This window comes from Solea senegalensis, linkage group LG6, assembly GCF_019176455.1.
Source record: "Solea senegalensis isolate Sse05_10M linkage group LG6, IFAPA_SoseM_1, whole genome shotgun sequence".
Lineage (NCBI taxonomy): Eukaryota > Metazoa > Chordata > Actinopteri > Pleuronectiformes > Soleidae > Solea > Solea senegalensis.
Genome location: NC_058026.1, coordinates 827,523 through 852,931, shown reverse-complemented (window position 1 = coordinate 852,931; position 25,409 = coordinate 827,523). Strand labels below are relative to the sequence as shown.

At 42.1% G+C, this 25,409-nt stretch overlaps 1 protein-coding gene and 1 non-coding gene across 3 annotated transcripts in view; one reads left to right on the top strand and one right to left on the bottom strand.

Moving 5' to 3' along the window:
• Window positions 1-17,521, bottom strand: part of LOC122770727 (E3 ubiquitin-protein ligase DTX1-like) — a 30,667-nt gene extending 13,146 nt beyond the window's left edge. Inside the window, exons 1-4 of one of the 2 annotated variants that reach the window (XM_044027794.1) lie at window positions 17,211-17,521; window positions 15,447-15,673; window positions 2,603-2,817; window positions 1,627-2,507 (exon numbers count right to left, since the gene is read on the bottom strand). In XM_044027794.1, coding sequence (XP_043883729.1) covers window positions 1,627-2,507; window positions 2,603-2,817; window positions 15,447-15,657 — 1,307 coding nt within the window. In that variant the 5' untranslated portion in view covers window positions 15,658-15,673; window positions 17,211-17,521. Of the gene's footprint in view, window positions 1-1,626; window positions 2,508-2,602; window positions 2,818-15,446; window positions 15,674-15,897; window positions 16,343-17,210 lie in introns of those variants that run through there. The other variant, XM_044027793.1, reaches the window with a different exon arrangement.
• Window positions 17,522-18,004: 483 nt separating this feature from the next.
• On the top strand, window positions 18,005-18,077 carry trnat-ugu. The gene has a single exon. It is a non-coding gene; the product is annotated as a tRNA-Thr (tRNA).
• The last annotated feature ends 7,332 nt before the right edge of the window (window positions 18,078-25,409 follow it).

The window sequence follows — 25,409 nt, the reverse complement described above, 5'->3', positions numbered from 1 at the left end:
AGTTGACATTTCGCTACATTTTACGATGGCTATCTCATTGCTAATGACTCCCATTTACTTCCTGATTCTTATCAGCCACAAAGTGACAACTGGCTGAGAATGAAAAGGCTACACTAAACATGACTTTCACATCCACTTTGTCAACATTGTCTCCGTGTAAAGATCGTTGTTTCTCATTAATAGGACTTTCTGAATACTGGTGCGTTCCATTTGTAGTCGAAACTCAGAATTTCCGCGGTCAGTGAGCGAGCCTTCGATGGGTAGATAACTGCCACCATACAAACACAGCTTCTTTTAGCGTCTAAATCAGTCGCACACGTTGCACCGTTTCATTTGATCCACAGACAAACGCTGTCTGTAGAGCATTGTTATCGACTGGTATAGCACAGTGGCTAACCCGGGATACAGTTGCATTCACGGCCTTTACTGACCTCTCTCTGAAACGTGGTGAACTCTGAGGTCACTCAGTCACTCCCAGCTCCAAAGTAAATGGAACATAGCATAAGTACAGCAGAGCTTCCTGTTTACACCGGCACATGCATGCCCACTGTGCCTGAATGGTCTAATGACATCGTTGTTAAATACTTTTACATTTAAATACTGAGATTAAATGATCGGCTTTGCAAAAAACACACTGAACTATACCTTTAACCTGCAGTGTTCAGTCTGCTGGTTGTCCTCTCACAGGACACACTGTGTGTCCGTCATTCTTTGCTAAGTGATTAACAAAACACAATTTCTATGCCAAATGGCTGCAATGCCCCGAGATATAACGACAAAAGGAAATACCACAACAACACATGACAGCAGTCAGTTGCATGGACAGATATTGGTATGTGATATGTGTATATTTAAAGGTGCATGCGCAGGCGAGCAGATTTGTAAGCAGTCGTTTTGCACGACTGAACATGTGCTGAATACTTGTCACTTCAGTTCTGTACAGACTTGATAAATAGTTTAGAGCTGAAACAATTAATAAATAATTACTAAATTAATCCACAACTATTTTGATAATTGATTAATCGGTTCAAAGCTTTTTTTCATGATTAAAACAAGATTTCCGATTGTTTTAGCTTCTTAAATGTGAGTCTTTTCTTCATTTCTTTGCTCTGGATAACAAAGAAATCATTCTAAGTGAATCATTTTGGTTTGTGGACAAAACAAGACATTTGAGAACATCATCATCTCCAGGTTTGACAAACACCGATCAACAATTTTTCTAGGTTTTCTGACATTTTATGGACCAAACGATTCATCGATTAATCGAGAAAATAATCAACAGATTAATCGATTATGAAAATAATTGTTAGTTGTTAGCCCTAAAATAGTTAGAACAGGACTGCATGACATGGGAAAAAGAAAAGGTGTGTGAACGGACATGAAATGTCTCTCTTTTTGGTCATTTACTCTCTTTAATTACAAAAAACCTGCAGTTTGAGTGAAAAATGAATCCAAACGTCTCTGTTTCAACATTCAGAACAATCACTGAATGATCTCTTCACTAAGATGCACCTTCAGGTATCATGAACTGACTTAACATGAGACCATGTGACATCATTTGGTCAAATACTGAGCTCAGTACCCAACCTCAGTGTGTGTGTGTGTGTGTGTGTTTCATCCACTCACCCTGATGCTATGAGTGCTCTGGACTGGGCCATAGCAATCCTCTGTAAAGCTGGTCTGCTCAGCCCGGCTAAGCTTGACCTCTGTGGTAATGGGGCATGGCACGCTGTCGACGACGGTACCCGCTGTGGCTTCATGACCATTGGTGATGGAGATGGCACAGGTGAAGGGGGCATGGTCACGTTGCAGGCTGGGGTTATTAGTGTGGCAGTTGGCACTGAATCGCTGGCTGAGGATGAGGAGAGCTTGGCCGGCAGAGACGGAGGGTTCGCGCTGGGGTTGGATGATGGCGGCTGTGGCGGCGGGAGGGAGGGCGGAGGCGGCCTGTTGGAAGACGAGGTGAGAGCCAGAGAGGAGGTGCCAGCGGTGAGAGCGGCCAGGGACTGAGCAAAGAGCTGGGCATTCCTTCTGGGAGAGGCAGTGTTTCTGGAGATAGCGAGGCCATGTGGCAACGTCTGATAGTAGCTGGAGTTGGAGAGGGAGTTCTGCAGCTGTCCTCGCCCCAGAGTGGCTGATTTGGATGGACTCAGTGGTCTGGAGGCCATGGGTGCCGAGTTCTTGGGCTGCTGCACGGTAAGGGGGCGTCGAGCTAGAGTCTGTATCCCTGCTCCTCCTGTGTTGTTCTTCACACTTAGGACCAACAAGCACTGCTGGCAGGAACAAGGCTGGCCCAGTCCAGTAGCTGGTAAGCCTCCATTAGGATAGACAGAGCTTCCAGTCCCCATGCTGGCCCCTGACACTCCAACACCAAGCAACGCTCCCGTTAGCCCTCCACCCACTCCAACACCTCCACCTTTGGGTACAGGGAGAGGACCAGACACCAGAGGGTAGGTCATGTCAGCGCGCCTCTGGATCCTCCGACACCTCTGGCTCTGTCTGTTCACCTGCAGGACAAAGAAAACAGCTTGAAATCTCAACATGGCCTTTTCAGGAAAGAGGCGGAGTCTCATGTCGATCCCGTCACTGAGTTTATACAAACCTGTGTCATGTTCTGAAAGTCAATGAGGTAGCAGAAGCCAAGCGGTGTCAGGTCCAGGCAGGGCTGTTGGCGGTTGTGGGAACTCTCAATGGCAATGGCCACCTCCATGTCATAGGGTGTCCATGTCCCTGCATCGTTTTCCCACTCCCACTGACAGCCCTGACCTGGGGCCGAGGCGGGGTCGTAGAAACTCCTTCGCACCGGACGGATGGTTCCTGAAAAACAAGAGGGGAAACAAAGAAACCCTTAGTTGTTATGTCGTTCGATACGGCGTCTCCAATCCAAGTGAATATTTCTGGGAAATCGTTTTTCTTTTTGTGATAATGACGAAAAGCTGCATGTCTGTGAAAGAAATCATTATTAAATATGAATTATAGCCATGCAGTCCAAGTGTTAGGACAACAGATGCAACACATGTACATGGCCTGACACCACCCCCAGTTCTGAAGATCAGTCCTCATGTTGACACATATGATCATCAGTCTACTTAAAATCAAGATGACACACACACTCTCTCTCTCTGGAGTCACAGAAGCAAAAATAATAAATACATTTGTGGTCGTAAGCATCAAAACAACTAAACTGGACGAGTTACAAGGACATTAAAGTTTGGTTTACAGTAAACACTCTTGAGCCAGAGTTTACAGTCACGTCAGTAATGTTCAGTAATACAAACTGCGAACGCAACAACAAACGTGTGTTTTCACTTTTAAGTGCAATCCAAGCACAAGCAGGTAAATAACGATGATGATGAACATAACAACACTGTCTCTCTCTCTGTGGGACCATATTCAACCAACCACAAACTCCCTCTGTCTCCAGGGGAAACGGGTTACTCAGTTAATGCCACGACGACACGAGGAACGTGTGTGTGTGTGTGTAAGAGTGACACTAATACAAAGAGGTAGTATTGGCAGAGGAGCACAGGCACACACACACATCAAAAGAAGGGACTTCAATGGATGGGGGTGTTTTTTTTGTTTGTTTGGTTGGATGGAGAGAGAGAGAGATGGAGAGAGAGAGAGGATGAATAATTCACTTGGATGTAGGTTAGATATGAAGAGTTTGCCGTAGACTGTAAATGATGCCACAGATCGTACTGGTCCTCACAACAGGCACAGACATCACGAGCCTCTTTGACTGTGTCATGAATGTAAAATCCATATCAAATTCTACACAGCGAGCCTCGACATGAAAGGGATTAGAGTTGAGTTGAGTGCTCTCAACAAACCTCAGACTCTTTTGTGCAGGACACCGTGTGGCAAAGTGGAAGGTGTGTTATGCAGATAACAGTGAAAGACGCTGGGATACGCTGTAACCCCATGTCTGCAGCATCTGTCAAATGTGATCAGCAAACTCCTGGTGATGGAAAACCAGATTCTTGGGACATGAATCAATAATTCGGTGATTATTAAATTCATCGTCAGCTACTTTGATACGATATTCAATCGGGTTAATAATTGAAACAGCTTCAGCTTCATGTTCTTGTTTCCTTGCTCCATAAGTGTTTTGGAAATGCTGTTTAACATTTATGGATAAAACAAAGTAACAGACAGATTACTCCAATACGAAATAATCTCCTAATCTGGAGTTCTGGAGGTAGATTTAAAAGTATTATTCAACTGCAGTGTTGCTGCTGACACTGTTCTACTGTGTTTACCAGGGCATGTGACTGGAGCTGAGGAATTTTAACCAGAAACAAAAAAAAGTTTCAAAATGAATAATAATAATTAGAGACACATTATCTCTCACTCCATCTTAATCTGCTTTGGCTAAACCAGCGTGTGACGTATGTGTGAGGAAGAGGATGACGACGAGAGAATGGATTTGGCCTATTTAACACCACTATAATTTAACGTTGGTGATAATGGCGTTACGTCGAGAGCTCAATATTTTCTCAGGTGGTAATTTGAGAAGCACTGATCTCAAATAACCTGTTTTCATATTTCTGGGAAAGAAAGACCCGGTCGTAATCCTGACAGCCCCAGTCCAGCTACAGTACATGCAGTAAAATCTCAATCTCATGAAGTCTAACGTGTCTGTGCGTCGCTCAGAGGGCGGGGCAGCAGGATACCCTCTGCAGTGGACCACGCCACACCTGTGCAGCCGAGCCCAACTCTCTCCACTCACACGGACTCAAACTGTTTTATGTGCAGCTGTGTGTGAGTGGCCCAGCTTCAAGGTCTTCTTTTTCACACTGTGGTGTGTGTGTGTGTGTCAGAGACAAGACAACATGAATTGAGATGTTTCCTCTCTCAGCGTAAACACAGTGTGTCTAAAGTTGTAGATGTGTTTGTTTGTTTGTGTAGGTGTAAAAAAACAAATATTTTTTTTCTTTTTAAGAAACTAGTATTAAGATAGTTACTAATACAAGTTACTAAGAAATGACACATATGAACTAAACCAGGTGGATAAATAGATGTGTTATTTATTTTAGGCATGGAGCAGCTAAATTCACAAACACACGTATCACAGTCATCACCGAGTCTGAGCAAACAGGGGAATACAGGGAGCAGTGTGGGAAGGGTATGAGGGGACAAAGAAGCCTGGGGCAGGTGGAGAAAGAGAGAGAGGCCATCTGGTCTGCATTGTCCTCTCTGTCAATGCCACACACACACACATATATGCCGACACATGGTATTGGACTGAGAAGCCCAGGAACACATGTTAGGTTCCCGTTTCATGCATCGTAGACCGAAGCTGTGCTTCTCTCATCTGTGGGAAAATTCAGCATCTGTGATGAGCATGCACTCTCTTCTAGAGCTGAAACAATTCATCGATTATTAATCAGTTACTAAATGAATCGACATCTATTTTGATAATCGGTAACCAGATTGTTTAAGCTTCTTAAATGAATATTTTCTTCATTTCTTTGCTCAGGATAACAAAGACATCGTTAAAAGTGAATTATTTTGGTTTGTGGACATAACAAGACATTTGACGTCATCATTTCCTGGTTTGACGAACACCGATCAACATGTTTTAAAGTTTTCTGATATTTTATGGAGCAAACGATTCATCGAGAAAATAATTGACAGATTAATCGATGATGAAAATAATCTGCAGTTGTAACATTTCAGTGATAATGTCCGAATGAATCTGATCAGCGATGTTCAGTGTGTGTTTATAAAGACGTCATTATTAATGGGACAATATCAGATTTCATCACAGCAGACTGATCTCGGTGAACAATCACGTGGGTAAAATTCTTAATATTTCATGTGAGTGACATGAAAATGCAGGTCTGGGCTGCAGGGTTGTTTGACCCGTGATTGAATTGCCGACTGTTTCCATTCACACTGCAGACAAAAGCCAGATGTTCGGGGTTTGTGTCCAGTGGGAAAGTGTTTTTATGATTAGATAAAAATCTATTCATCCTTCTACTAAGGTTTCATTTGCTATTTGACTTCAATCTGAATGTACGTTTTGCTACTGTGCACACTGAAATATAGATATTTAAAAAACACACTGTTGAGTGGGCTATAACAGAATAAATCTGTCTCATGCTCAGCTGAACAACTTTGTTGCCATTTAGTTTTTGTGTTGTCGTGCACAGAAAGTGATTTGTTTTATATCACCAGTCTTGGAGTTTGAAGCGGAAGCACGAAAGCAACATTGTGGCAGCAAACGGATGAAGTACGGCAGAAACCACCGAGAAGAGCCCACAACAAGTTTCACTAGTGGATTCTAAGTATACGCCATGTAAATGCAGCGACAGTGTTTTTGGTGATGACTCAGAAATCCTCAGGGGGGTGACAGACGTTTCACTGTGGAGATTTTATTGTTTCCTTTGTTTGCCTTTATTGTAATGGCTTTTTTATACTTTTATTTCCAATTATTTTGGACCACAGTCAGTTACTTTGGAACTTTGGAGTGATGTCCCCTCCGAGTTCACTGCGTTTCAGAGAGAAGTTGGAAATAACAATGGATGCAACCGTATACCAGTAACCAATACCAGTTGATAACAACCTTAACATGGTATTTGTGACACACACACACACACACACACTGTGTAGCAACAGGTCTAGGGAAAAGATTTAACACGACTATGTGTACGGCTTATTTACTGCAAAACAAATACGACAGAAATGCTATTAACGGTAAAAGAATAAGAATGTTTGTATAGTGGCTGTCATCTAGTAACTGTAACTGCTGTTAGTCAAGATAGTATCAGTTCTAAGGGTCAGAACTGTGCAGGGAGAGGCCTCTGAATATATTAAATCACCTAAAACTTAGTGACCTCATGTCTCTGTGACTTTGTATCCACCCATCAGAAACAGAAAACCATCCTCTGTGACGTGACCCAGCTGAAACTGATTTCAGTCCTTGCATGAACTCAGTCCAGGCTTTTATTTTCCTAATAACATTATTTCTCCCCTCACCATCTTACACCTGCCTGTGGTAGTGACTCCGGCATGAGCCAAGAGGCAAAACGTACACAATTTTCATTCAACTATCAGGAGCTCGTGTAACCACAACAATGGATAACAGATCGATGTCAGCAGGCTACTCCATGCTCACATGCCTTCTTCATCCTCTTGCTCACTGACTGAACGGCTTGTATTTACAGAGCGCCTTTCTAGTCTTGATCACCCTCAAAGCTGCTTTATGCCACAGTTTCACTGTATTCACACTCATTTCCATACTGCACCTTTTCCACCGCTCATCTTATAAACCCATTCACACGCTGCCGGCACAGCTGTCAGGAGCAACGGCATGTAGACTAGAGGAGCCGGGAATTGAACCCACAACCTCTGTCTTGAAACTAATATCACTAGAGCTGAAACAATTAATCGATTACTAAACTATTTTGGTAATCGATAATCGGTTTGAAGTTTTTTTTCATGATTAAAATAAGACATTGAGAACATCATCATTTCCATGTTTGATGGACACGATCAATATTTTTTAAGGTTTTCTGATATTTTATGGACCAAACGATTCATTGATTAATATGAATAGTTATTTCCATCCTTCGTATGAATATTTCTAGAGCTGCAACTAAATATAAATATATATATCATAATTGAATAATCTGACAATTATTTTCTCAATTAATCAAGAAATAGTTTGGTACATAAAATGTCAGAAAATACCGACCAGTGTTCATCAAACCTCAAAATGATGATATTTCCAAATGTCTGGTTTTGTCTCCAAAGCAAAATTATTTATTTTATTATTTAAAGCAAAAACAACAATAACGTTGTTTCAAGTCAAACGAGGATTGGGGGGGAATCTTTGTTCACCAATACACAGGACGCTTCTATACATCCGCTTGTAGAGTGTGAGTTGTGTAGAGCAGGGTGATGCCCCACCAGAGGCCTCACAGTAACAGTAACTCGACACGCAGAGTTTCACAACAAAAAAAGGCTGTGGTGTGACCCCTCTGTCTCTTTCATCTTCCTTCCACTGAGTTTCCTTCCTGCCATTTCCTGGTGATTTATGACGACTTGATGTGGAAAACAGAACGAACACGCAGAATCCACAGTGCTGACTAGGGATAGGGATCAGGATCTGTTCCTAAACTGCCACCGGTTCCTCACTACCTAAGATGGCACTGACCAGAGCTATGCAAGGTGCCATTAATGTAGTGGCATAGTCCTGCACTTTGAATGAAAGCTCATTTAATTTGTATTAATTTAACTGAGCACTGTTTTCAAACACAGCTCGTCAGTGTTCTCTTCGAGCTTCTTTCTGCATCTCCAGTTTAAAACACTTGACCTTTTCAGTCTCGCAGCAGAAACATTCTTCAATTTTCTGTTGCCACTCCCACTTTTTCTTGACGCCATCACCTCTGACTCTGGTGTGCCACTTACTTTGACCTTCTCTTCATCTCACTGTGAATGAATCACGTCCCCGGAGTCTTAAGCTCGGAGTCAACTTTCAGCTAACGGGTAAAACCGAGAGCGAGAGTAAAGATGAGAAAGAAAGAGATGGAGTGAGATAAAGCAGGTGGACCAGGAGGAAGTATGATATTCAATTACCTTCATTCATTCATTCTTTTGTTAGGTTACAAATGTGTAAGAGGGGTCACTTAAAGTGAATCGGAGTAAAACTCCCATTTCACACTAGCTCATCACATCACTGCAATTGTAGAACATATCATTTGTACACATATAAATCTGTGTACTACAACTAGGCAAGTATCATGTGGCACTGCACCGCACCTCTAACTTTCACTGTAGTGGGTGGTTTACAGTACACAGTAAATATATGAAACTTCTGTATTTACTGCTTGACTTTTTGGCACTGTGATTTTCCTGATGCGAGGTCAATAATCTCATGAAATGACCAAACAAACGTTTGTACTGGCCTAAAATAAAGCCCGAGCGTTACCAGCAGTGCAACAGTGTTTCCCCGGCCATTACACACACACACACACACGCAAATATGCACAGTTTGATTTCTTAGGACACTGCATTGACTTCCATTCATTGGGTCAGCCTAAACAAAGCATTATCCCACTCTTAACTGTAACCAATGGCTGCCTAACCCTGACCTTAACCTGACCACCATTAAAATCTTAGCCCTTAATGGTGAATTTAATTTGTAGTGGAAAAAATAGATTCTTGAACTTAGATTTTCGACTCGGAAACTCGGAGCAGCCGCACCAACCCGACTGCTGTTGTTATCGACTGGTATTGCCAACATTGGCGAGCAGGAGATGTGTTTGTGTGTATGTTTTCTCAGACTTCTCAACTGGAACACTGTGAACACACACTTAGAAATAAGTTAGATTTTTTGTCTCCATGAGGACTAGGTCAGTGTTTATGACAGAAAAGGTTCCAAAAAGGGAACAAATACAGGTACACACACACTGAAATCATGTCGTCAGGTGAATTATGTGATAAGGGACAAAAAACCTACGGCAGAATCTATATTGTACAACTAAGTTGTAAGACAACACTCTCTGTAAAAACCTGGCAACCATGTTTTCAGTGAGAGTGAGCCAGTAAGTCAGTGCTGCTCATACAACCACATTTAAAGAACGTCAAGCATCACTTTAAGCACCATGACATCAGTACAAAACCAACTGCCTGAATGGGAAACACAGACAGAAAAAAAAACGTTTGGTGTCACCGCCTCCCCCTCTCTTGTTGCCTCCCCCCAACCTTCATCTCTTCGGGGTCCCCCAAACCAAACCCTACCCCCTCTACGGTGACCCCAATGGCCCAGGGCATTGTGGGGGTCTGGGAATGTGTCTCCTTCAACAGGACCAGCTGGAGCAAGAAAAGCAACATGCTGCTGGAGCAGGAAAGAAGATGCCTTCAGACTTTGGACAACGCCCTTCAAAGAAACTGATGACGTGTTGATCTTTAAAGAAATACAAGATGTTTCTCTGATTTTTACTAACAAGTCAAAAATGTGCATTTACATAAGCCTATTCCATTTCAATGATCACACCCTCCTCTTGGGAGTTGAAGTACAAGTGGTTTGAATTTAGTCAGCATGAACAGGATCTGATGGTCGCCAACAGTCTGGAACTGCTAAGGTTCAAAGTCAAAGTGGATTGACGTGATTTTTACACCACTCTCAACTCTGCTGTGTTTGATAGAATGGGAGCTTGATTGGGATTAAATTCTGTCAGTTACTTAAACTCTTGGCTCTCTCCTCAGTGGAACATCCCAGAGAGATGCAGAACGACAGAACCCAAACATCCACTTTTATCAAACCTACTTCAGTAAGTTTGACCAGCGCCAGTCTGTCCTGGTGACATCACCTTCAAACATAACTGGGCAAGTCTAATAGATTTAAAAATAATAGGATTGTTGTAGTTAATCTTGCCCAAGATAAAAATAAATAAATAAATAAATAAAACAAACTACAGTCATATAGTTCAGAAGGGCTTGATATCAAACTCACCTTCAGATTAATCTCATCATCTCATCAGTGAGCCAATAAGCATGCAGTATGCCATTTGATGAGATCTAACAGTGCTTGTGATTGGCTGTCTCAGTGTATGCAGGAGGTTCGACCAGAGATGGAGTTCATTCCCCAAAAGAGACCGCATGTGCTTTTATAGGCTTGCTCTGGTTTAAGTGATGACAGTATGTCAGGAAGACAAGTACATGGAATACATTTGAGAACACCGGCACCAGGTGGGCGGGGCCTCCTTCAACCACAGTCCCTTATAAAAAACAAAAGATGTTACAAGGTAACATTGTTAGCACAAAATGTTTACAAATAAGTTTGATTCCTCTTTATTTTGAATGCTGTTACAATTTGCTGCTGGTGCGCAATTATTTATTTTAATAAATAACAGTTCATTTATATGTACGGTATGTGTTGCTACGTTAAATTTTGTTTTCTAATGTCCGTTGTGTGAAACAATTCAGGCTGCCAGTTTCACCCGAGAGACTTCAACAAGGCCCTCACTCACAGCTCAAATGACCTGCTTAGTTTTAAATAAAGATGCTGCAGACAGGTAAGCAGTAGTCAGGCAGAACTGAGGAAGCCTCATGGATAAACTGGAACCTACACATGCTTATCTTGTTAATATGTGCTTATTCATAGTGTTGGCTGACATAACAACTAAGTTTTTTTATCTTCACATTAGCCTCTGCCAACCTGGGTAAGGTTTACATTGTGTTTGTTTTTTTGTTAATGAAACCACGGTCTGAAATATCATAGAGCTGAAAATAAAAGTAAACAACAAATGCAACACTATTGGTTTGAAAAGGATTTTTCAGGAATGATCAACAATGTCCAGGTATTGATATCCATATTGTATTGAAACATTTAAATCAATACCCTGCCCTATATTTCACTGCTTCATCTCCACTTTAAAGATGCTAATAACTGAGGGAGAAATAAATAAAATCCACTGAAACAAATGAGACAGAATCTGCTCTGTCCGTCTGTCCTCCCTTTATTTTCTACAAATGTGAACTTGTAGAAAAGTTCACATTTGTAGAAAAAAAACCATGGCCTCTAAGCAAAACAACCCCTCCCTTCTGCCTCCGTCTTTCACCTCACACATATGTGTGTGTGTGTGTGTGTCAAAGCCACAATGAAGTAACTCACATCTGTTATAACTAAATCCAACAATGGTGGCGGTGGAGTGAACAAGAGGGAGGGGGCGGCACAGAAGACTCCCCAATTATCTCATTCCTTCTGCAACTCCCCCACAACACACACTTGCATACTTCAACCTTTCCTACGTCAAAGTCAAACGTAAATGACCACTGTGCTTCTGACCATCTACAAACCCCATTTATAAGAGTTGGGATGCTTCTTAAAATGCAATAAAACCAAAAATATCCAATTTATTCAATAACGTAAACCTTTATTTACCAGATTTTCCGTGTTTTCACTGACAAACATCCACCAAAGGGACTTCCTGGTATGCAAAATGTGCACCGTGTGCTTGGTGTGTAATCAACGCACAGGGACGGCGTGCAGCCCAGATTTTGGACCCGCGTGCAAAGAGCGCACAGGGACGGCGCGTTGGGCATAGAAAGAAGTGATCGCCAAGGCATGTGCACAGAACTTTACCATGGGCAAGAATGGGTCAGGGTTCACCATTTAGTGCCAACTTTCATCAGATAATTCAGTTGAAACAAAATGATTCTCTCAATTATGGTCTGTCACCATCTATAGTTCATAACATTGTGAAAAGATTCAGAAAGTCAAGGAAACCTTGGTGTGTAAAGGCCAAAGAGTGGAAACAGCTGCCGCATATGAGTGAACATTGAGCCCTAAGGTGGTATTATGTGAATGACCGTCATGCTACCATGATGGACACAGACACATGGACTTGGGTGCACTTTGGAAAACCAGCGTCTCTTAACACAGTCTGACACTGCATCAAGAAATGCAACCTGAAACTGAATTATACAAAATGGAAGCCATGCGTCAGTTTTGACAGAAACATCGCCGTGTTATCAAACTCAAAAAATGCAAGTAAAAAGGTTTGTTTTATGACATTTCAATGTATGTAAAACATCTTTGTTCTACATACTGTATATAACAAGTCATGAACGGTGAATGGTTTGTATTCTCAAAGCTGCTTCAAACTACACTTTCATGCAGAGCGTCTACAGTATGTGCAGCACATTCTCATCACTCGGCTTTCATACCCATTCACACGCTGCTGGCACAGGTGTCAGGAGCAACATGGGGGTTAAGTGTCTTAATATTATCACTGGTCATTTCTCCCACCTCCGATCGTGACAGGACATTTTCAAATTGTCCAAAACCTAAAATGAACACTTGTATAAGGAGGAGAAAGAACAGTTGTGAAAGGACTAGAGAGAGAGAGAGAGAGAGAGAGAGAGAGAGGCAGAGGGCAACTACTGTGAACTCTGCTCATTAAGCCAAGAATATTCCTTTCTCCAGCATCAAGTTCTCTCTGTTTTTTTACTTCATGTGACGTGTGTGTAGCTGCTATGTGCCTCTGTGTGTGTGTGTGTGTGTGTGTGTGGATTGCTCATGGATAAAGGCTTAAGAATGCTGTTCAGTGGTTCTCACTGGTGCAGTGGTCATTTGCAGCTGCCCCAAATCATCATGCTGCTGGATCTCAACCCAACAATCTGCCACCTCTTCTCTCTGTGCAACAGCACTTCTACACACACACACACACACAGTCTTGAAGGGCTTATTCAAATAATAAATGGGTGAGTTTTTCTCATACCTACTGTTGCTGACTATTGTTCTCTGTTTAAGTAACATCACTTGATCAAGCCTATTCTAACATTCCACACATACAAAATAATAATAATAATAATAATACATCGGGAAATCCCTAATTCAGAGTCCGTCCCCTTTTATCTAGAGATGGCACAGTGCCCTTTTTCATGTACGATACAGTATCTGCCAATACTGATGTCTGTGTGACGCAGTCATTTTTCAACTATGAAGCTGTTAACAACACATTTGTGCCATTTGAAGCTATTTTAAAGACACAATCCTCCAACTGTGTAACAAATGTTCCTATTAAATAGAAATAAACAGCCCAAACATGACTCAGCTAAAACGCTGTTGCTGATTTCCATTGTTACAGTCATACACAATATATAGGATTTTTGGATTGTATCAGACTCTACATTTTTATCTGTCCGATATCCAAGCCAGTGATTTTGACAAGTTATGGACAGATACTGATACCGAATATCATATCGGCTCATCCCTACTTTAACAATTGACCACATGCACAGTGTGTCACTTACAACTTCCGCTAAATTAAAAGCCAGCTCCTTAACTTCCAGTAAGTTTTAGCAGTTAGCCCCGAGGGATTCAACATGGCCTAAAATGAAAAAGGTGTTTATTTTTCTGTGTCATGAGGGGACAACAGAAGACCACAGCTGCATCATTCTTGGTAACTTCTGCAGGCACAGACTGTGAAACATCTCTGCGTCTTTGGCTGACGGCTTACCAGAGACAGTCAAACTGTCTTATTAAAAACCAGGAGGATGCAGTTTTGGTCAATTTCAGAATCTCCTAAAAAAAACAATCACAAACCCCTGGCTCTCTAGAAGCAGGCTGAACATGATAACAACAGAGAAGTGTCATCTAGCAGCTTTTGTATACATCCAAGACGGCGGCCACCAGAGAGCAGCCGTCTTTAGATTCAACTGTGACTTCCTCCACGGAGTTCCCCAGGTCAAAGGTCGTTAGATGCTATTACTAGATACTAAGGCTGTCAATAGATTAAAAACAATTAACAAATCAATCTCACATTTTGAAATTCGTTAGTGTAGATTAATCATGATTAAAAGTTTGCTTTTCTTCAAACGACTAAATGAATGAGTAATCAGACACTGAACTACACATAGAACTATGTGATTTCGCCTCAGCTCAACACGACTTAGGCTGCATCTCCACTACAAAAGTGCTGTTGCTAAACACACCTGACCCCTCTGTTAAATATTGAGATTTATTCATTTTTTTTACATTTCCCTGGTAGTTGTTGGAGATTTACCCACATTTTTAGGATTGTTCTGTAGTTTTAACTGATCTACAGTTCGGTATTGTTCGGCTTGATTTCTGTGTCAGACGTCTCTTCCTGTGACGGCACTCTGGCGATGTCATGCATCGTATCAACTCCACTCGCTTGGAACCTCACCAGGGCAGGTACTAAAAAAGTAGTACCTATGCTAATGGACACGTAACTTAACCGTGCTGCGGTGAGCCAGTGGAAACACGCCATTTCCGCTTTCATGCCAGAGGTCAGAGCACACCAGAAGTAAACAAACTTCTTGCGTTAACTGCATTTATATTATTTTACCGTGTTAATTTTGGCAACCGATTAAAGCGTTAACTTTGACAGGCATCGCTCGTAGAAAACTACAACAAGCATGTGTGTTTCCGGATGGAAAAGGTAGCTCTGCATACGTCATCTGGCTCATTGGTCTGGTTGGTTGTAGGTCTATCCAGTTGCAAACAGAGGGCTTAAATTGTGATTCTCATCCGCAAAGACTCAAAATAAATCAAAAACTTCTAAAAAATGATGTATCGAAAAGCATTGCTTCAGTTTTGATATTTCATGTTAGCCAACATAACTTTTTCAGGTTATATCCAGGACATTTGCGCAAGTTTAGCTTAAATAAATGGAAAATGTTTTCTTGGATTTGCTTGTGTTTACGTCGCCTTCTACCAAATACAAAAGTGATCTACCCTTGCAAACAGACAACAGTAGATCCTCAAATTAGCAACTCTATCAATCTGTAATCAAAGTGTGACCCAAGGAATAATAATCACAGCAACGTGTGATAGTCTGAATGTCATTATACATGTTCACTGTTCACAGCACATCAGCTCACTTCTATGTCAATAAAAACAAACACAAAAACAACAACACAATTGTCACACACATTCTCCCCACTCTCCCCTCTAAGGTCCTTACCTGTGTCCTGTCTGAACTGGTGCATGGACTGGAGGTCTATGATATAGGGCGAGAGTCGGCTGTCCACCTGGCCGAGGACGACACTCCCTCCGCGGGGGTCGCTGCTCCGTATAGCCGCCTCTATCTGGTGGGAGACGGTGGGGCTGTAGGGCCGCCACCGGCCGTGCTCGTTCAGCCATTCCCACACCACCACGGCGGAGGCCATAAGCATGTTGTTACTGTTGGCCCTGGAGAGAGAAACGAAGACATAACACCGAGAAACTGTTAGCTGCTCGCTAGCAGCGGCGTTAAGACGCGAGACAGGGAGGGAAAGCAAGCGGCGGCTGCTGTTAGCACACAACAACAACACAACAACAACACAACAACACTCCTTTTATCGCCCTAACGTGTGTTTTAGACGGTGTAATAACAGGCACACTCTTCCCCAAAACGCTAGAGTTTAGTAGCTTACATTGAGCCGAGGCTGAGCTAACGCCAGGAGAGAGCGACACATTCTTCCGCGGAGATCCGAGCACCTCGCATGGTCAACGGAGAGAAGGAAACGACGGTGTCCGCTCCTCGTCCTCCTTCCCTTTGTTATAACACCGTAGCACCGCGGTCACAACAAGACCAACAAAGCGGCCACTGTTATTTCTGCGGCGGCTCCTTTCTCCCGGGCGGACCGGGCAGCTTCTCCCGTGAGTCGTAAATATCTCCAGCGGCGGCCTGTTTCGCTAGCCGGACCCGAACATGGTGCAAGAAAAAGCCTCAAAGTCTCGTTCAAACACGAACACGTTGGCGGCTCCGTCTTCAGGAGCAGCAATTAAACGTCTATCAGTTTGGAAACCGTGGCATCGGTGAGCTGCCACGCCAGGCTGTTAGTTACATAGTGTGTGTGTGTGTGTGTGTTTGGGGCGTAGCACCAGTGACATGTTGAGAAAGTGTTGGCTTCTATCAGCGCAAACTCAGCAGAACACGTTCACTGAACACAACACACACACACTGGGAGGGAAAGGCCTGAAGACTCAAATCAAAACGCAAAACTCACACATTTATTATTAAATGCGAACAACTGCTCAAGGTTTAGTGCAGTGTGACGCTGACAGTGGCCCTGCAGTGACGTAGAAGATGCAGGCCATTGCCTGGGCCCCCCAAACTGAGAGGCAGCCCCTGAGGCTGCACAAATGTTGGCTCAAGGTGGCTCTGGAGCAGGGGTCTCCATCTCAAATGACCTGGGGGCCACATGAGCTTCAAATGTGCTCAGGAGGGGGCCAGTTAAGTGAAAAAAATCCAACTGTGTGGGAAGAACCAACTGTTTGGTAGGGGGTGGGTGATAGGAGCACAAAGTGCACGATAGTTCACATAATTCCATATATAGAACGACATATATATATATATATTACTGGATATTCTATTGTGAAAATGTCTGTCCCGGACAAATGTCCCATGGGAAACTGAGCCTGGACGTTGATGTAAAAATCAATGGCTTTAGTCCACATAATCCCCCTTTAAATGAAATGCTAACAACAGCTAGTTTGTCAGAACAGACTGGCTTCTGTAGAAACTGCATGCAAATAAATAGGCTTTTGTTTTCGTATGTAGGGCCCCCAGGAGTTTTAAAACTGGGGCCCCAAAGTCTCTTGAAACACTTCTGCACACACACACACACACACACACACACACACAGGGTTTTGAATACACACGAGTGTAACTAACAAACTGCATTTGGGTGAATTGTGATGATTGAACCTAATGTGATGAATGAGTTTAAAACTGCTAACCCACCTGATAGTGTGAAGGTCTGGGTCCCCTCTCCTCGCCCAAGCTTCTCTGGAACAAAACTCAGGACCTTCTACCCTTTCGGCTCCACCATGGCTCTTCGTCTGTCCCCCTCAAGCCCAAGTGAAAGAAACAAAACCCCGCTCTTTCACGTTAGTATGTGTAACAAACAGAGGAGAACCAGAAAAAGGAACAAACACGTCCACAACGAGGACAACTACACTCCGCCATGTTGATCGTATCCTTGAGTGTCACCACACAAAAGGTGGAGTGAGTTGGCGTGTGAGGGAACCGATCTCTCAGCGACAGGGAGCACAACATCCCCCCCAGGCTCTTTCCCCTTTTCCACGCCCAGAAATCCCCATGGTAACCGGTAGAAACAGGGGCTGCAAAATCCACGAATGTTTCTAACACGTCTTTGCTTTATGTGTCATAGAGGTGTCCCCACGGTGCATGTCTGAGTTAAGCAGTAAAATTAAAAGTTCATTAAAACGACCCTGAAAGTCTCGAGCAGTAACGTCCTGAAGATTGTCTTCCTGCAGGTCAATCCCGTCTTTCTTTGTACATGGTTGCATGCTGCCATCTAGTGGACAAACGGGGTATTCTATAATCTATCCCAGTCCACGCTCGTACTTCACTCACTCTGAACTACAGAACTCTGCGCAGGAACCATGTAAGACAACGGTGTCACCGATGTATTGACATTTATCTGGAAATAAACTAAATATACAACGAACAAAGACATGTCTTAGTCTGTGTACGCTTTATAACCAATTTTGAACTCTCGTTGAAACACGCAGGGCTCCATAGCTCAGGGGTTAGAGCACTGGTCTTGTAAACCAGGGGTCGCGAGTTCAAATCTCGCTGGGGCCTGCGATTACTTTTCAATTTTCGTTGCTTAAATGTGTGCGTGAGAAATATTGTTTTCAAGTAACTAGAAACAATTTGACAAGAAGAAAATGTGCAACATTGTCAGAAAACTGAAAAAAGGCTGAAAGAATTCTGAATCATAAATCATGATATGTATACTGTCTGATTTCATGCACAATTTTACAGTTACTTTTTAATAAAAATGCACACATACTGTTTGTACATGTATATAAAATTGTATACATGCATTTTTTTTATTAACAATGATTTGGAAATCCACGTGTTTATTTTGCAAACTTTAAATTTCAATCCTGCTGGAGTCCAGCTTTGATCCAGTATTCTTGTAGACCATGTCCTCTGCCACGTAGAGACAAACAACCATTCACTCTCACACCTACGGTCAATTTTAGAGGGTCCAATTGACCTAATCACCATATTACATGTTTTTGGACTGTGTGAGGAAGCCAGAGAACCCGGAGAAAACCCACGCACACACAGGGAGAAATAGTAAAGCGAGCCAAGAGTATTTTACAGCAACCTTGATTATTATCATACACTACATGTCCGTGAACAATATACTAAATACTCAATTGTAAAAATAACATGTATCAAAATGAATGTTTGTAATGAATGCCTTAATATCGCAGCTTTCTCCACCATACATCACATGTTTGTTTCAACAAAATAACACTGGGACAAACAGCGCCCTCTGCTGGCCAGGAGTAGTTCCTGCCAGTACAATCATTTTCTATTAAAGGCACGTCATACAGAAGAAGGTGTCATCAGTTGTGACCACAGCTGTGGGCAGTTTGCCAGTCCATCACAGAAACACATACGGACAAACAACCATTCTCACTCTCACTCACTTCCAAGTGTCCACTTTTATGCTGCATTGTCTTCATAACAGATCTCAAATTGATGACATCCTCTTCTTGATTATAGCTGAAGTAAATGTTGGTACCCCGGTTCCATGGGCACCTACGGTGGGACCTGAGAAGCTTCCTGTGTCTCTGCAGAAGACGCCCGTTTGAGTGACTGCTGAAGTTAGCCGACACGCTAATGTGTTGACAGGGATGTGATGTAACATTTTTTTCACTATTTTGGTGTAAAGTTTCTCTTTGGCCTCACATCGAATCAGTAAATCTGTTTATAACCGCACGACGAGTTTGTTTTACACAACAAAGCATCAGATTTCATCGTTGTTTTTTTTCAAATATACAAATGTTTTATGTGAATTCGCCTTCTTTACAAAGTCGGAAAAACAATATCTTTGATAAAGGAAAGTCTCTGGTTATGACAGGAAAACACACTCGAGCATAGTGCTATGGAGGAAATGACATCATAAGACATCATAAGACATAAAAGCAAGAAAGAATGAATAAATAAATACATCATTCAATAAATGAAGAAATAAAAGAATAAATGAAATACTGAAATTCTGAATTAAATAAATATCAATGTGTTTCTTAATGGTTGTTTTTTATTTATTTATTTTAGTCTTTTATTTATTTATTCATTAATTTCTGTATTCTTTCTTTCTTTCTTTCTTTTTTTCTTTCTTTCTTCCATATATAGTACACAGTGAGGCTGCTGATGATCCATGGTTGTGGGTGTAAAGCCGTCTTTATGTCAGTGACTTGACTCACTTCTGCTGCTTCACATCAGAGCTTGTCTTATCTAGAAAATGGTTCAGCTTGTTGAAGAGCTTCTCTTTGTCCTCCACGGCTTTATCAGCAGAGGGAACGTCAGCCTCCACCACCTCCTCTGTTTGAGCACCTTCACATCGTCCTCTCTGTCCTGGAGCTCTGGCTGGATTTCTTGTTGATTCAGCTCCAGCTTTCTCTGCCTCTCCATCATTTCTGCCACAGCTGAGATGATGTTGTGACCTTTGTGTTCGTCCACAGAGCAGAGATAACAGATAAACAGCTGATCTGTGCGGCAGAACATCTTCATCACCTTGTTGTGATACGAGCAGATGTTCTCCTGGAGCTTCTTGGAGGGCTCCACCAGCTGGTGTTTCATATATGGAGAGGATTCATAATGGAGCTGGAGGTGTTTCTCGCAGACAGAAGCCACACAATTCAAACACGTCTTGAGAGCTTTCAGTTTCCTCTCCATGCAGACATCACAGGCCACATCTTCAGGTCCAGCATAGCAGTCTTCGGCAAGAGTATCCTCGAGTGCAGGCTTCAGCTTCTTCACTAAAGCTGCTAACATGATGCTTTTCATCAGTTTAGACCTTCGTCTAAAGGTCTGTCTGCACAGAGGGCAGCTGTAGATCATCCTCTCATCCTCTGTGTCCCAGAAGGCTTTAATACATTTCATACAGTAGCTGTGTCCACAGGGAATCGTCACTGAATTCTTCAGTAGCTCAAGACAGATTGGACAGCAGATAATTTCCCAATCCAGCTGATCTCCTGTCAGCTCAATTTCCTGTCCCTGAGATCTTCTTCTTCTTCTTCTTCTTCTTCTTCTGAGTTTCCCAACAATTGACCTCCATAATGTACACAGCATTGCCTCAGCCTTCTTCTGTCTTCGTCTGTTTAATTAGTCATGGTCTTTAAAGGCAATCATCCAATATTGAAACTCTTCTTCTTCTAATAACATTAATAATCTGCAGGAGGCTGGAGACTGAGAGGTGTGATTCTGCCCTCCATATTTCAATGTTCTTAATCACAGTTTGAAGTCCTTATCATGTTCTTCTTCTCATGATGATATCTATTCTAATAATAATAATGATAATAATGATAATAATTATGAGCAGGCTGTAACACTCTCCTCTACACTTTCTTCAGTTCTTAATCACAGTTCAGTGTTCTATAATCCGCAGTTCAAAGTTCTAATCTGCAGTTCAAAGTTCTTCAAAGTTCCTCACAGTCTCTACTGCTCCACATCAGAAGATCAAGAACTTTGAGCTGTGCAGGGCAACATTGCACCTTTCAGTGTACGGCCTTCATCATCATCGTCACGACACCTTCCTCTTTCTTCCACAGTTTGAAGCTCTAAATCACATTTGGAAGTGCTTAATTGTTCTTCTAATAATTTTGGTAACACTGCCCACCACAGTTTGATTATTATTCTATTATTTTTTTTTATCACAGCTCAAAGTTCTCCCTCTTTCCTTAATCCCTCCGGATTGTCCTCAGTCCCCCTGCATCCGAGTTACAGCCAGAGCAACTGCACAGTTGGAACTTCTGATTCAAAGGAATCAAAGCACTTCAAACTAATAGACTCAAATAGAATAGAATAACAACAGCATTTACTGTTTTCTTTATCATTATTTGGAAATGGTGACTCAGCATTCCATTTTTATCATCATCATCATCATCATCATCATCATGATGGAAAGGGTTTGGAGCGGTAAAGCTGTTGTTCAGGCTCGGGTTTTCCACTAAGAACAGAACCTTTACTTGGTAGGTGTGGTGACTGTTGTGGTATAGCTCCACCCATATTGTACTTTACTCTGGTAACCCAAGGGAAAGGTACCAAAAAATGGAACCGTTGGGGGCCGGTTATTCTGACACTAATGGAAAAGAACCAAAACTGAACCGAACTGAACACAGAGCTGCAGCCGTGACGTCACTGAACCCAAGAGCCTTGAAAAGACAGTCTCTAAGTGGAGAAGGCAAACAAAGTCTGGATTGGTGGTGCATTTGAAAAATAAAGTTCATTTAATAAACAGTGCCACATATATTGTAACTTCCTGTTTTCACATACTACCTGAGGGACACACTTCTGTCCAGCTAAGAAGATATAAAATGTCTTATCTGTAGGTCAGGAGCGTAGTGATGGTGAGCTAAAGAGAACAGGACCTTGATCTCTTTTTAAAGTTTGGAAATAAACACTGGAGAAAGTCTAATATGGTGGCACTACTAGGTATATGTATGTATATACATATATATACATAAATATGTGTGTGTGTATATACATATATATATATACACATACCTTTTTTTAATATGTATTATTTTTCTTTATATGTACATTTATATACTTTGTTTTTTTAAATACTAATTCTTGTTTACTTTTTGCTGGTATTTTTGAGTGGACAGCAAAGTAAGACTTTCATTGTACAGGGAAACGTGTTTCTTTACTGTGCATTTGACAATAAACACTTTGAAACTTGAATCTAATAAAGTGGCAGTCGAACTAAAATAATTATTTAAAACTGGATAATTCAAAGTGGGGTCTCCTGAGTGAGAGTTAGTGCTCACAATACTTGACTGTGTTCTGTGATCAAGACCAGCTGGGGCAGCACACTGTGGTCAGAAACTCGCCATTTCAAATGTAGTTCGACGTCCACTGCACAGGCGAATGTTTGGGATTCTCTCGTTTCAATGGTATCGTCCACGTTTGGAAGCAAAATGTTTTCTCAGTAGTGAGATCAAAGTAGATGCAGTTATTGTTTTCTTTTTCTAGCTCTGGCTCTTTGATGAGAAATAGATTCTGATTCATTCACTTCAATTTGATACAGTTTGACTGGCGGCCCACCTGTGAGGTGATGGGATATAATACTAAATGTTTGCTAAGACGTTCAGTTGTAATATTATTGTAATCATTTTTGATTATTTATAGATTTATTTTGCCTGTGTTCATCGTTCCAAATCAAAACAAACACTGTGACTTTGAAATTCTGTGAAATATGATCATGAATGTCTTCATTTGGGACATCGTGATGGAGTATTGTGTCATCATTCTAAGCTCATGTTGTCCACTCTTGACCACACGAGACACTCACTGGCCTTCAGGACATTTGGGTTTGACCTCTGAGGTGTGTCGGAGCTCATCGTTGACGATTCCTTGAAGACGTTCCAGCTCCATTTGTAAAGTTGCTTCATGCTGAATTTAACACCTCCCACACTCCCACACTCCCACACTCCCACACACACACAGTAACATTGCAGTCAGTGGAAAAGTACTGAACCAAACACACACCAGCCCTCATCCTTGCCATCGCAGCCACACACAAAGCCACGGTGAGCTGTGGAGTGCATTGTTTCAAAGTTACAGTGGAGTTGCAGCTTTGGGGGAGGAGTTTCAGGCCTGCAAGCGCTGATGTATTCTCACAGATATCAACGTGAAACGGACATAAAATCTCTGTGAACTCTGTGAGCACATTTTAAATAACTCTAATACATGACAATACCATTTCCTCAACCACTTTAGATCAAGTGTGTGGAATACAGGTCAGGTTTTTTTTAAAGAAAAATCAAGGTAGATATTGATTTGGAAAACAATGAGTCTAAATATTCTGTAGTAAATTGGATTAAAGCTTTTAAGAGCATTACATTTCAAACCAGCTGCTGGACAGTGGGTCGGAATCTGAGGGTCTGAGGATCTGAGATGAGAGGACTAAAGCAAAGAACGGAGCAAAAGCACAAATGGAGAAATACAATAGTAATAAAGTCTTGGAGATGAGTTTTAATGTAATTAACAAGGCGGTGCAGGGAGGAAGTGATCATTTACGGAAGACTACAGCTTATGTTATGCTCCAGTTGAATGACATGAAACCTCGTTGAATTCTTGTTAAACCAGATTATCTTCTTTGTACGCTGGTTTGCGCTTCAGTTAAAAATTAAATCCAGGTCGGCCTCTGCACACACTCATTAATTAGACTTGGCAAGTTTATGTCAAATACCACTGACACTTAATGACGCGTTGAAAAGCCAGATCACACAAAAATAACAGTCAAACCCAAATGATCCTCACACCTCCATCACAATACAGTACCTCCTCAACGTGGGCGGAGTCTGTATGGTAGTGTATTGCATTACACAAATATACACAAAGCAGTGCATTGACAGTTAGAATCAGACTCTGACTGTCAGTCAGTCGCTGGACTGAAATACCATAACATGGTGTGGTGTGGTGTGGTGTGGTGTGGTGTGGTGTGGTGAGGATGAGGATGAACTCAGACTCCGCCTATGAGCAAGGTAAAGGAGACTGCCAACACCCATAAACACAAACAAACAAAAACACCTGGCTTTGTCTTCTTCATTTCAGTCCTGAACAAAGTCACGTAGTCACGCTGGATCTGTTGATGTGCACCAGTGCAAGTACGAATCACAACCCGACCCGACACCGGCCCGAGGGTCTTTAAGCCCGAACCCGACCCAGCCCGACATACATTATCCCACTGATCCAAGCACGGATCAATCAAAGTTTTATTTGCTGCTGCTGTTGCTGCTGATGTTGTGGCTGTTGCTGCTGTTGCTGCTGCTGCTGATCACTTAGCATATGATCTACTCAACATGATACATAATAATGTAATGTAAACAGAAAATAAGCCACATGCCCAACACTGATGGTGTGACGCACATTTCTTAAAGCAAAGGCCAAGTTATTACCAAAAACTCCTCAGGGGTAAAGGGAGCACTTGAATGCATCATCACTCTCCTTATACTGACATTAAACGTGCATGGTTATCAATGATTTGATCTAATGTAAGCAAAACCAAAAGTGCTCTCATGCAGCTCAGGAACGTGGCCACACTCGTCCTCAAACCACATGTGATCACAAGTTTCTCTACACACATTCTCTACGTGTTTCGACACGAAACTCACATTTAATCCATAAGAAAAACAGTTTGACAGTCGATCCACAGTCAAGTGTTGACACTGGTGTTTAAATGTGCAGTCAAATAACCCCTGAGTCCACTTCTTCATTCAGGCTTCAAAAGCAGCTGTTTCTTTATGAAAACAGAGTGATATAATGTTTATCACAGGTGTTTATTCCAGGTGTTGTTGGTTTTGTCACCTCAGTCATTTGAACCCTTTTCACATTTTCATTCACAACACAATCTCCACCACTGCTCTAAAAAAACACCAAAACATCGCCACGCAGTCTAACGTGTGCAACTTTAAAACCACATGAATTGAGCCATGCGCCTTCTCAGTAAGGAACTCACACCGACCTCTGTGATGTGATATATACATATATATATATGTTTGTATTTACATACTTCTCTAAATAGAATTCAAATAAAAGCCAGGACTTGGCGGAGCTGTTACCCTCGCAGCTCCTCCCCCTCATGTGCTGTGTCACACTTCTTCAGCAGCTTGGCAGGGAATCAAACACAGAGCAGCTAAGCTAATGTCATGTTAAACCCAGTGAGTAACTGAGCGCTGCTGGAAATGTAATCTAAGAAAGTCGGCGGCTCAGCAGTTTGACAGGATGAACCTTTTTAGCGTGTGGATAGCAGTCGGGTGTTGGGGGAGATCACGCTGGCATGTGACACGTGGAGGCACCAGCATGTGTTTCAGTAATTACCCCCGGGGGGGGTTCTGTTGAATGACCATCAGAGGGTGACAGAGGCTACTTCCCATTTGATTTACA